Raw genomic sequence first — 11,444 nt, 5'->3', positions numbered from 1 at the left:
GTGGGATTTGTCCGGTGTTAGCCACTTCCCAATAGTCTCTCCTTCTTGGAATAGGTCCAGCAGACAGGCCAAGCTGAACATGAAACTGTTGGTTCTTGTTTTGGTGAATCTTGTGGTAATACATCTGCTCTGAATGTAGGCCTTGGGGAAAGATGCCTCAAGGCTCCACTGGGCTTCTTGGTTCTGGCTGGACCCAGGCAACAGTGGGTTGGGCCCTGCCTCCTCTGATTGTCCTGGATGACATAGAGCCACTGAGACTACAGTCACTCTTGGTCCCTCCACTCTGCTGTGCCTCTAAGGGCCAGAACAGCAGCCGGCTTCCTCATGCCGAGCCAAGAGAGCCATGCGGGAGAAAGCCTTGGTACAGACGGTACAGCGGTACTTCTTGGTACCAGCATGGGTCTGCAGGTGAGCCCGCAGGTTGGAGCGGTCAGCAAAGGCCCTGCTGCAGTGAGGACAAGTATAGGGCTTCTCACCTGTGGGAGGAAGATGGGAAGTCAGGTGAGTGACCACGGCCAGCACAATCCCACAGACTGTGGCCAAAGGTGAAATGTCCCTGTCTATTAATGAGTAACTTGCCTCTGCCCTCCAAATGCTCATCACAGCCCTAGCACCCAAGGTCAGAGCCCTTTAGAAAATCAGAATGTCACTCTGGGCAGAATCACAGTAGCAGAGGCTCTTCTGAGGCAAAGGCACAATGCGGTTGCTCCTCTGTCTCTACCAAGCCCTGGCTGCTCAGTTCTGACCATGAGAAGTACTGGGAGCCTCTGGCAGCCCTTCCTGGCCACTGGCCAGCATAATATTGAGCCACTGTGAGGGCAGAGCTGGATGGAGTAAGCTAAACTCCTGGACACAGGCACCATCTCCAATCAGGGCCACCAAGGATTGGGACAAAATCTTTCTGTTGGGACCTTGGCTTCCAGGATAACCCTTCCAAGTGGAAGGGGAGGGGTCATGGAGTATTGTCTGTCTGGTCTGCAGCCCACAAGGGGCACTTGTGTCCTAGCTGGTTACAGTTCTCCAAATCCAGAGTCTGCCCTTCCTGCTGGAGTCTCCACAGCGGCCAGGCTTCCTCACCTTCACACACCTTGCTGGCCCTGAAGCCACCAAATGTGGGGACAGGCTCCACTGGAGCCCTGCAATCCTCAGACTCATCTTTCGAGAGACACCTGCTTCCTGACAGCTTCCCTGCTCAGAAAGAAAGCCTTTGCAGAGATGATTGAGTTACAATGAGGCCACGTGGGTGGACCCTGGTTTTATGACTTGCAGGGGTCTTCTTCCCCTTACAGCAGAGATACAGACACATGAGGAGAAGATGTTAGGCGGACAGAGGCAGAGACACAGGTGTGGTCAGTCGCCAATGAGTAAGGCGGCTTTCGGGAGACAAGAGAGGCAAATAAGTGGCATTCCTATAATCTTTGGGGAGAATGTGGTCTGGCCATGCCTGGATTTCAGGTTTCTGGCCTCAGGACCTTGAGAGGATATGTCTGTGGTGTTCTTCATCTGTGGAGCTGTCTGTCAGCATCTGCAGGAGGTGCAAGGACCCTGCCAATGATGAGACCAGCCTCTCTTTTCTTCTGCCCATGGTCCAGCCCCTTCCCCAACCTGTATCCCTTTCCTGGATTGCAGCCTTGCCCATCCTACCTGTATGGGTGCGGATGTGGCCCTGGAGCAGCCAGGGCCTGGAGAAGGCCTTGCCGCATACCTTGCAGATGCAGGGCAGCGTGTGGGTGCGGATGTGCATCTTGAGGGCCCCCAGGCTGGCATACTCCTTGTCACAGTACCTGCAGGTGAAGGCGGGCCCAGCCGACAAGTGGCAGTGTACCTGCTGGTGCCTGGCCAGGCCGGCCAGTGTGTGATAGGGCCTGTGGCAGTGGATGCATTCAAAACTGCCCGGGACTCGAGATGTTCCCTCAGCCCTTAGTTGTTTATCTAGAGCTCCATCTGGGCCCAGGATTGGGGGCCATCGTGTGGGCAGCACCAACAGTGAGGGCAGATTGAAACTGTCTTTGAGGGGAACACTGGGGGCCTGGCCAGCCCGAGGGCCCACCCAGCCGGTTTCCTGGGGTTTGGGCCCAGAGGCTCCCAGTGCTTCCCCATGATGTGACAGAAGAGGCAGAGAGATGCAGGCAACGGCAGACGTGCTGTCCCAGGGCTGCAGAGGGTCACGAGGAGTGGAAGGGGCCTCCTCATCTGGCAGGTGGCAGGATCCCACCGGCTCCTCACAGGCAGAGCTGGAGCCATTAGCCTCTAGAAGGGCAGTGGGGGAGAGAGAATACATCGTGAGACATGAGGCCATAATGCCTGGGCTTCCAAACCTCTGCTCATTTATGTAACTGCAGTCTGGCCTGTCTTATCAGCAGCCAGCAGGAAGCCAGAGTTACAAGTGCCTACCATGAACCCATCGTACCTAGAGAATCAGGCTTCCCCACCTTCGCCTACTGTTCTGGTCCATCCATGCAAGCTGGTGATGATGGGAGGCAAAAGCTGGGGAAGGCATGAACTAGACAAGTCCAGACACTAGAAAGTGAACTGAACTTCCTTGTCTAAAACGAGGAAAGGGAACTATCTTCTAGGACCTCCAGGGCCTAGGAACATCAACAGTCGAGCAGCCAGGCATGGTGGTACACACCTGCAAACCTAGCACTCAGGAGACTAAGTCAGGAGGATTTTAAGTCTGAGCCAGCCTGGGCTACCTAGGACACCCCGAGAATCAGCTCCTCACAGGAGTCCTTGCTCTAAGTCTGTGTCTGGGCAGCTTGTCTAAGGAGACTCGGTCCCACATCTGGACAGTGGGCAGCAGCTGGGGCTAGCACCCTTAGGCTCCCACACAGATGAGCTCAGAACAAAAGGAACCTGGTTAAAAAAAAAAAAAAACAAAAAACCAGTCACCCACCCCCACAGCAAATTAGCCTCCAGTCACCACAGGGTCACCCACCCCTGTGGCGTCTCCTTGAGTGTGTCATGATATGCTGTGTTCAGACACATCCCTGGCCACGGCACAGCACATACTTGCTACTTGTCAACATGCATGAACATGCCCAGCCAGGCAAGTGGCTGGAGCTGGTGGCTGCTGCTTTACTAGGCAGCATCAGATCTAGTCCTGGCTTTGTGTGTCTTTTGGTTGTGGCTCCTGCATATGTGGCCAGAATTTCATGTGTTTAATCAAACAATGCCAGTATCCCTCCCACACGCTGCAAATAAGAAGCAAATTTTGGATTCTCCAAAGACAGAAGCACCGATCAGCCCTCATCCACTTCTTCTACATGTGCTCAGACAAATCTCTACCCTTGTTTTTGCCTTGACGACAAGGCTTTGGGTAGAAGTGGCTGTCCACAGGTTGGGAGGGAATATTCCCAAATGAAATGTGTTGTGGAATATTAATTTAAAATGTGTTATTATCTGTTTATGCTGTGGAACGTTTGTTTAATGATGTAAAGATGTGTTACATTTGTTTGACTAAATAAAATTAACCTGCAGCCAGGAGGCTGAATCAGCAACTAGCTGACAGGAAGTGGTAGGGAAGAACCATGTGTAGCTAGGGTTCTTAAGTGGGGGCGAAGCAGAAGGAGGCTGGGTTTTGGGGAGATGTGAGAAAGGAGAGGAGGCGAGCTACTTGCTATTCGGCCTCTCTGAGCGAGCAGAATTCCACCTTAACCTTTGAATCTTGAGTTCTTTAGAGGGAGAGAGATCTAGATAAAGTTCCCTTTGGCAAGTGTGATAGAGCTGGTGCCCGAGGGAACAGAATTCCTGCTGGCTGTGGCCCTTGTGGCTGAACCACTGCTGGTAGCTGTGGAGTTACAGTTGCTTATTAGGACAGCCGTTGCTTAAGGGCAGCCACTATATTTAGTGAAAAACAACAAAAATGCTTGATTAGAAACTAGTATATGTACAAAGAAAGTTTCTACAGCTTCACGATGAAAAGTCTAATGGCACGATTTAAAAACAGCACGAAAGGGTGCGGGCATAGCTCAGTTGGTAGTGCTCGCCTATCGCAAGAAGCCCTGGGCTCCTTCTCCAAACTGGGTGAAGCATTGCACACTTGTAATCCTAATTAGGGGGGTAGAAGCAGAATGATCAGAAGTTGAAAGTCATCCTCAGCTACATAGAGTTCAAGGTTAGCCCGGGATACACGGGCCATCCCCTCTCAAAAATAGTGTGTGTGGGGGGGATATAGGAATATCTATTTCTCCAAAGACAATACACAAGTGAGGCTGGCAAGATGCAAGTAAACATGTTTGCAGGGAAGTCTGACAGCCTGAGTTTTGTCCTGACCCACATGATGACAGGAGAATGGCCACTCTTGCATGGTATGCTCTGACTTCCACGTACATGCCATGACACGCACATGTTCACACCCACCCACAAATAATAATTTAAAAAAAGACTAACATTTTAAAAAGGATATACAAGTGGGCAATAATCACACAAGAAAATGCCCAACATCATTAAACAGAAAAATGCAAATTAAAACCACATGTTAAGATACCCCTTCTTAGTACAACGATGGCTAGGACTTAAGAAAAAGACACCAACAAGTGTTGGTGAGGATTTGGAGAACCAGAAAGTTAAACCCCTTTACTCTCTCCATACCTGAGCTCTTTCACACATTTTCCCATAACTATGTAGCCAGTATATCATACTCCGAATTAGGGGAGGAGAGAGCAGTTTAGCTAAGAGGCTCTCGGTAGAGTTCTGGACAACAGAATGGGGCCACCGTCCTGGAAAGTTTCACTGGGGTCCGGTCTGCAGGCAAATCTCTACAGCCGAGACCCAGGCACTACCACATTTAAACCCTGTCTGTGTTCTGTGCCCACTCCACAGGCAGAGGAAAGGGATCCATGGCAGTGGCGGCGGCGGCGGCGGCGGCGGCGGCGGCGGCGGCGGCGGCGGCGGCGGCGGCGGGGGTGGGTGGGTGGGGGTGGGGGTGGGGTGGGGTGTTCCAGGAAGATGAGGGTCTCAGTGTTCTCTGGCTCATGGAATCTCTGAGGCCCCTAAAAGGCATTTACTTAAGAGGAGGGAGGGGGCCCAGGCCCCAGCACCTCAGGTCTTATTCTAGGGTAACATCGTGATAGGAAGAGAGTCACTGGGGCCATGGGGTCCTGGGAAAGCCAAGAGGGAATGCAAAGGCGTCAAGGCTGTCCTGGATAACCCCTTATCCTCCAACAGGGCCCTGCAGGGCACCTGACTTGTTCATTTAAGTGGTAAAGCTGGGGTGTGCTGTAGGAGTGAACCCTAAGGTTTTAAACTTTGAAAGCTATGGCTTGAGGCTAGAGGTGTGGTTCCATGGTCTAGTGCTTGACTGACCGTGTATGAGGCACCGACTGCATCCTTAGTACAAGAAAAACACCACATTCACTGTAAATACAACTTTCCACCTCCTCCGGAAGGAGACCCACCACCCAACTAAAAGGAGACTTTTAGCGCACTCTAGTTTCTCTTCTGTTACAAAATTACAGGTGGTGACACATCAAGTTGAGTTCAAAACATTCCCCCTGGAGAGCAGGGTCCTAGATAGCACCCCCTAGTGGCAGCATGGCTGATAGGGTCTGATCCAAGGAACACCACCCCCCCAACACACACACACACACACACACACACACACACACACACACACACACACACACACACTGGGGTTCTGGGTAAGACTCAGGGGTGCTGGCCTGAGCCCTGAGATCCACGGTACCCACCAGGCTCTGCGCATATCCCTAGTGGGTCTTTTCCAAGAAGCTGCCCACTTGGGTGGGGATGGCTCTGACCTACTGCAGCAGGGTGGCTCTGAGGGCTAAAGGGTGCTTCAGACCTCAAGCCCTTGAGCCTAGCAGGAATGGTGAACACCTGAGCCTGCGTGTGGAGGATGGCTCTACCTTGGTCACTGCACCAGGAGAGCAAGGGGGTTTCTGGGAGGAGGGAAGGGCACCAGAGGTTCTGCTTGCTCTGTCAGTGAGCTCACCACTCCCAAGTAGGATGCTCTGGGTGGGGGGTGGGGGGGAGTCCTGCCTTTTCTCACCAGCCACCCTCTGTGGGTAGGACAAATTTCCTGGCTGTGGTCAGTGAGGCCTTCTCTGGGTGGGTGTATACAGCGCCTGGGACACAGTTTAAGTTTGGACCCTTCCAGGCCTGCGCGGAGTGGCCTTCAGGGTCTTAGCTGGAGCTGTAGTGTTGGCAGTACACAGGGAGAGGAGCTCCAGGGAGACCCGGGGCTCGGGAAACTTTTCCAAGTGGGGAGAAGAGCCTCCAGGTGTGTCCAAGTCTCCCGAAGCAGAGAAGTTGCCCTGAGCACATCCCTCTTGGAGCCCTAGTCTTAGCCCAGAAGGGAACCTCGTCCCTTGGTGTGCTGGAAAACTTTACCCGCTTCCCCTCTCACCTGGGAGAGGTGTGACCCAGCTCCCAAGGACTTCCCAGTTGCCTCCTTCTCCGCAGCGCTGAGAGCTGGGGACAGAGATCCAGCCAACCCCTACCTCTCTGTGTCTCCAGTTGCCCGTAGTTGGGGACCCTGTGACTGGAGTGCGTTTTCACCAGGAAGGAGCGCGGCATGGTCTCCTCCCTAGAGGCGGCAGGATCTCGAGCCCGCAGCGGGATACGGGTTGTAGGGTCCGCGCCGTGCCCGCGGGCAGCGCGGCCGGCAGGTGCGAGAAGGGTCAGGTTCATTAGCATAGCGCCCCTCCTCGGCCAACCAGCGCGGAGCGCGGCGGGGCGGGGCCGCGAAGCCACGCCCAGGACAGGTGCGCGGGCGGGGAACCCGCCGCGTGGTCGGCGGTGTCTGCCCCACGGGACTTGGCTGGCCCGCGCCGCGGTCACGCACCGACCCCGCGGGGGCTGGCCATCGACCTGTCATGGATGAAAGAGCAGAGTTCAGGGTTGGGTGACAGTGACAAGCCAACTTGGACAAGCTTGTCCCTATCCTCTACAGCATCCTTTATGCTGCCCATGGCCCGGAGAACTGGAACAGCCCTGTCTGGTGGTTTAGGTTCTCCATGAGGATGTTTACGACTTTCGGGGTAGTGGACATAGCACCACCTGGGTGTGCCTGTGGCTGAGTAGTGGACATAGCACCACCTGGGTGTGCCTGTGGCTGAGTAGTGGACATAGCACCACCTGGGTGTGCCTGTGGCTGAGTAGTGGACATAGCACCACCTGGGTGTACCTGTGGCTGAGTAGTGGACATAGCACCACCTGTGGCTGAGTAGCAGGGCTGTCTGGCCAGAAATGAGCTTTGCCCTGTAACACGCCATTCCTTGGCATCTGTGGGCTGAGGTGGGAAGAGAAGGTGAATCTTCAGAGTCAGAGACAGTGGGGGAAGAGGGCTGAGTCACTCCGGCATTCAGAGCACAGTAGATGGAGCCATTTTGTTCTACTTGCATAGAAAAAAACCAAGGTTCTCAGAGGTCTGTGGACAGCAGAAAGAGGCCTAGCCCACACTTCTGGCTGGTTAGATGCGGCTGTGAGTACTCATTTGTTGATCTGTAAGAAAGTGTGGAAATAGGGCATCTGTAGGGAGGCTCTCTGAGGACACATGCCTGCTGGCTGCCCATTCACCTGTTCTTTGGACTTGTAAGAGTTCTATTTGTAGTCTTTCGTACTTCTCTCCTCCCAGGCATAGATAAGGCCTATGGTTCCTGAACCAGCTCCCAACCACCCATTGTGTGGTCTTTGGCCAATCATCCAAACTCATTTCCTAACACCCTTAATGAGGGATGATCTGGCACACCTGAGGGGAACTGCCAGCCTCAAGAAGAGTTCTGGGCCCACCTTTGAGGCATTCACAAGCTGTTACCCTGAAGGAGGTTGGAGGTCCTCACTTCTCAGGCCCCTCACCTTGTGGTTGTGCAAGGTCTTTCTTTAGCTGTGACTCACAGTTACAACCACAGGGCTCCATGCAGGCCCAGGAAGAAGGAGTAGTTGTCTCCATTACCAGGGTTTAAAATTCTAAGTCTTGCAGTGGGAAAGCCTCCCCAATGGGAAAGAGATTTGCCTCAGCCAGCCCAAGTCTCTTCAGGGAGACATGCTGTTTAGATACCTGGGCCTTACTTACTGCCTACATGCTGTGCTGGTCATTCACCTCCTTTAGCAGAAACTCAGGTTTGGGAACCAACTCATAGGCTTCAGCCATGCTCTGTAGGTCCCATGCAGCTCCCAGCAACCCCAAGAAGCATGTGTGGAGCAGGCCGCAGGAAAACCAGCAGCCCTGACAAGAATGAGGCAGACACCCACCCCTTTATCACAGTGACAACTAACTCCAAATGCTACCTCACTGGGGCCTCCACTAACATGCCCACAAGAGAAGTCGTGGTTTGCCCATGCCTTGATCCCTGATGTGTTGACTGAACTGGTAGAGGGTGTCATGGGTTGGACTATGTCAATTCAATGGGATACAACTGTGTGATTTGATTCAAATGCTGTCTTTGCAGATGTTGCTGATTCAAGAGGAGATCATTAGTTTGGGTTCTAATCTAATGATTAATGTCCTAACAAAGAGGGTAATTAGACTTAAGTGTGCACAGTGTAGGGAGCCACCTGTTGTTAGGACCGGGGTTGTACAGGGTCAGCGGGAGAGTCAGGATAGAGTCCTAAGGCCTGAGCAGTGAGCAACTGGGGAGTCCTTGCCACCTTCCCTCACAGCTCTGACACACATCTATGTGGGACTTCTGGCCTCCGAACACGCTCTGGTGTTCCCACAGAGAACCACTTTGTGGTACTCCGTCCCAGCATCCCATGACACTTGCACAGATGGCATCCTGAGAAAGTTGGAGCAGCGGACTCCAACATGGCAGGTTTGTGGATGAGCACACCCCAGCCCTCAACTCCACAGTGCATTCCTGAGCGCTCGTGGGGGACACAGTACTGTCACTGCCCCCTGCTCTCAGTGTCTCATCCTCCCAGGACCACAGCCTCCCCTGTGGTCTCTCAGTGTTTCTGGAGTTCAGAACTGGATTGAGCACACGAGGGAGGTGTGGTCTGCAAACAGTCTCACCAACCCATCTTCTCCCTGTTCTTCCCTGAGAAAAAGCTCAGAATGAGGGAGCTGGCTCGCTCAGTCTTCCCACTTACTACCAAGAGATCTCAGTTGGAGACATTCTTTGGCCTTTGTAGAGAGAGTCCGTGAACCACACTAGGCCTTGACACCTACTATGTGTGGATGAAGCCTTTTCCTCCAGTGTTTTGAATGTTCAGAGAGAGGGCAGAGAGGGCTGACATCTCACAGGGGAGGGCCCAAGAGGAAGGCAGCTCACTGACAGACTTTGTGCTACCATCTCTCACCTGCCTGGCCTGCCCAGGTGTTTCACATACAGGGAGCCTTTCTCCTGACATCACATCTCAGCTGAGGGTCTGGGTGCTCTGCAATGCCGTGGTTTCCAGGTGAGCTGAGCAGGAAGCTGGAAGGCTCCACTCACTCCTCTCGGACAAGCTTGGGGCAGGGTCTCCAAAATCCTTTCATCCAATGGTAACAGTGGTTTCTGACTGTTTCTCCAAGGCCTCATGAGCTCAAACAGGGGTGTTCCTACACTAAGTAGGTGAGCACCAAGCACACCATACAAATGTGCTTGAAGAATCACGGGAAGGCAAGACTCCTGCAGCCAGGCGGGCTGGTGGGTGGGTGAAGTGCAGCTGGGCACGGGTTGTTTGGTTCAGAAGTGAGGTGTAGGGGCATACAGTGCTGAAGCCTTGAAAACCATACAGGACGGACACACACACACACACACACACACACACACACACACACACAATCATACAGCACTGTGTTCCAGTGCTGTGGGGGAGCACACAGATCTCCTAAGACATAGACATGGAGATCACTGAAAGTTCCTTAGAGGCCTGAGGCTGAGGATCCCTGTGCTCTGATTTTTGCCTCTAGTTGACTACCTAGCCCTTTCCTGAGAGGAAGGTCCAGGAACCTGTGGTCAGGTTGCTTTCTAGGAAGCAGGGGGCTAGCTTCTGGTGCTGTTGCATAACGTGAAACTAAGGGCATGTTGCTGCCAGCCCAGGCTTCTGACGCCTTGGATGCCGCAGGGCGTCATGGGCTGGGGGAGGATGGTTGAGTGTGTGGGTGGGTGACAGGGGAGACCCAGGTAGCTTCTACTATTCCTGGAGTAGTCCAAGGTGGGAAAAGAGCCTAGCTTGCTGAACTTTCAGCTTAGAGGTGAGCCACATCGAAGGACAGGGACTACCCGATTGCAGACACTGTGTTGATTTGCTCACAGACTGGGGAGACTATTCCGTCCCCGCCTCTGGCAGACTTTATGGCAATAGGTTCATGTGTGACACTCTCAAGAAGAGTGGTGGCCCCTCTGTTCTAAGGGGTATCCCACTAGGATCGCAGATTCTAGCTACTTGTCTCCAAAGATTTTTTTTTTTCTCCAGAAAATACAAGGGAATGGTTGGCTGCTTTCTGAATCTAAGACTGCTTCACTTGGGTATGGGTCTGCTGACATCCGCCTTGTCTGGGTTTCCTGCCCTCCTCGGGGTTTACTCTGATGTCCCTCCAGAGACTCCTAGATGTGGAGCCATCTGAAGGTGCCAAGACCAATGGGGGAAGAAGACTAGGTGGTACCTTCAGGTGGATGCTGCCTCATGGCTTAGCTAAAGGGGTAACTGCCCTCAAAGCCCAGACACAGCTGAGGTGGGTGTCAGCCCTCCTGGGCACAGGAGGTGTCTGTCACATCCCATCCTACAGCCTTGAAAGGTAGCCTTAGGGCTTCCATGGACTGAATCAAAGAAAGGAATCAGGAGTTCTACAAGCCCAGAAAGAGAGGGTATGGGCTAAATTTCATCATGGGGTGGAATGTTCTAGATTAAATAATGGACCCATTTGGGGAGGTATGTGTAAATGATAAGACCGACACCTCCTGCCTTTGTTGTTTCTGTTCACTCAGGGATTGCTCTGCCTGTGGTAGGTTAGGGCTTTGTTTGTTTTGTTTTATTGTTGTTGGTTTTTGGAAACAGGGTTTCTCTGTGTAACACTTCTGGCTGTCCTGGAACTCACTTTGTAGCCCAGGCTGGCCTCAAACTCACAGAGATCTACCTGCCTCTGCCTCCCATGTGCTGGGATTAAAGGCGTGCGCCACCACACCTGGCTAACCTGTGGTAGGTTTAATTATCATCTATCCAGGCAAGTGGGAACCATGTACTCAAAGAGTAGCTAGTCATGTGGGACACCGGAAAGGGACCCCTTCCTGCCCCTTGCTTCTGCTCCTAGTAACAGCAGGAGCAGACGGGTGTGGTTCTTCCTCACCCCCTCCCCCAGTCCTCTTGAGGGATGAGACCAGACACCACAGTGTACAAGGGGCTAACGAGACCACACTTGATCCGGTGAGCCCCAAGATCTACCGGCTGCACTATCCAGGAAGCAGAGCACAGCCCGGGAGATCAGGCTGCCCTGTACCCGACCTAGATGTAACATGTGACCATGATGGACAAATGGCTTTACAACCTGCCATTCTTCC

General features: G+C 53.2%; 1 protein-coding gene across 1 annotated transcript; it reads right to left on the bottom strand.

Moving 5' to 3' along the window:
- Window positions 1–294: 294 nt before the first annotated feature.
- On the bottom strand, window positions 295–6,537 carry Snai3 (snail family transcriptional repressor 3). Its single transcript, XM_059262508.1, has 3 exons — window positions 6,462–6,537; window positions 1,645–2,250; window positions 295–476 (listed from the first exon to the last, which is right to left on the bottom strand). Exons 1-3 carry the CDS (start codon window positions 6,535–6,537, stop codon window positions 295–297), a joined length of 864 nt encoding a protein of 287 aa, XP_059118491.1.
- Window positions 6,538–11,444: the final 4,907 nt, after the last annotated feature.

This window comes from Peromyscus eremicus, chromosome 5 (assembly GCF_949786415.1).
Source record: "Peromyscus eremicus chromosome 5, PerEre_H2_v1, whole genome shotgun sequence".
NCBI classification, from domain to species: domain Eukaryota; kingdom Metazoa; phylum Chordata; class Mammalia; order Rodentia; family Cricetidae; genus Peromyscus; species Peromyscus eremicus.
Note: the sequence above shows the minus strand (reverse complement) of the source record. Positions and strands in the feature narration are given on the sequence as shown.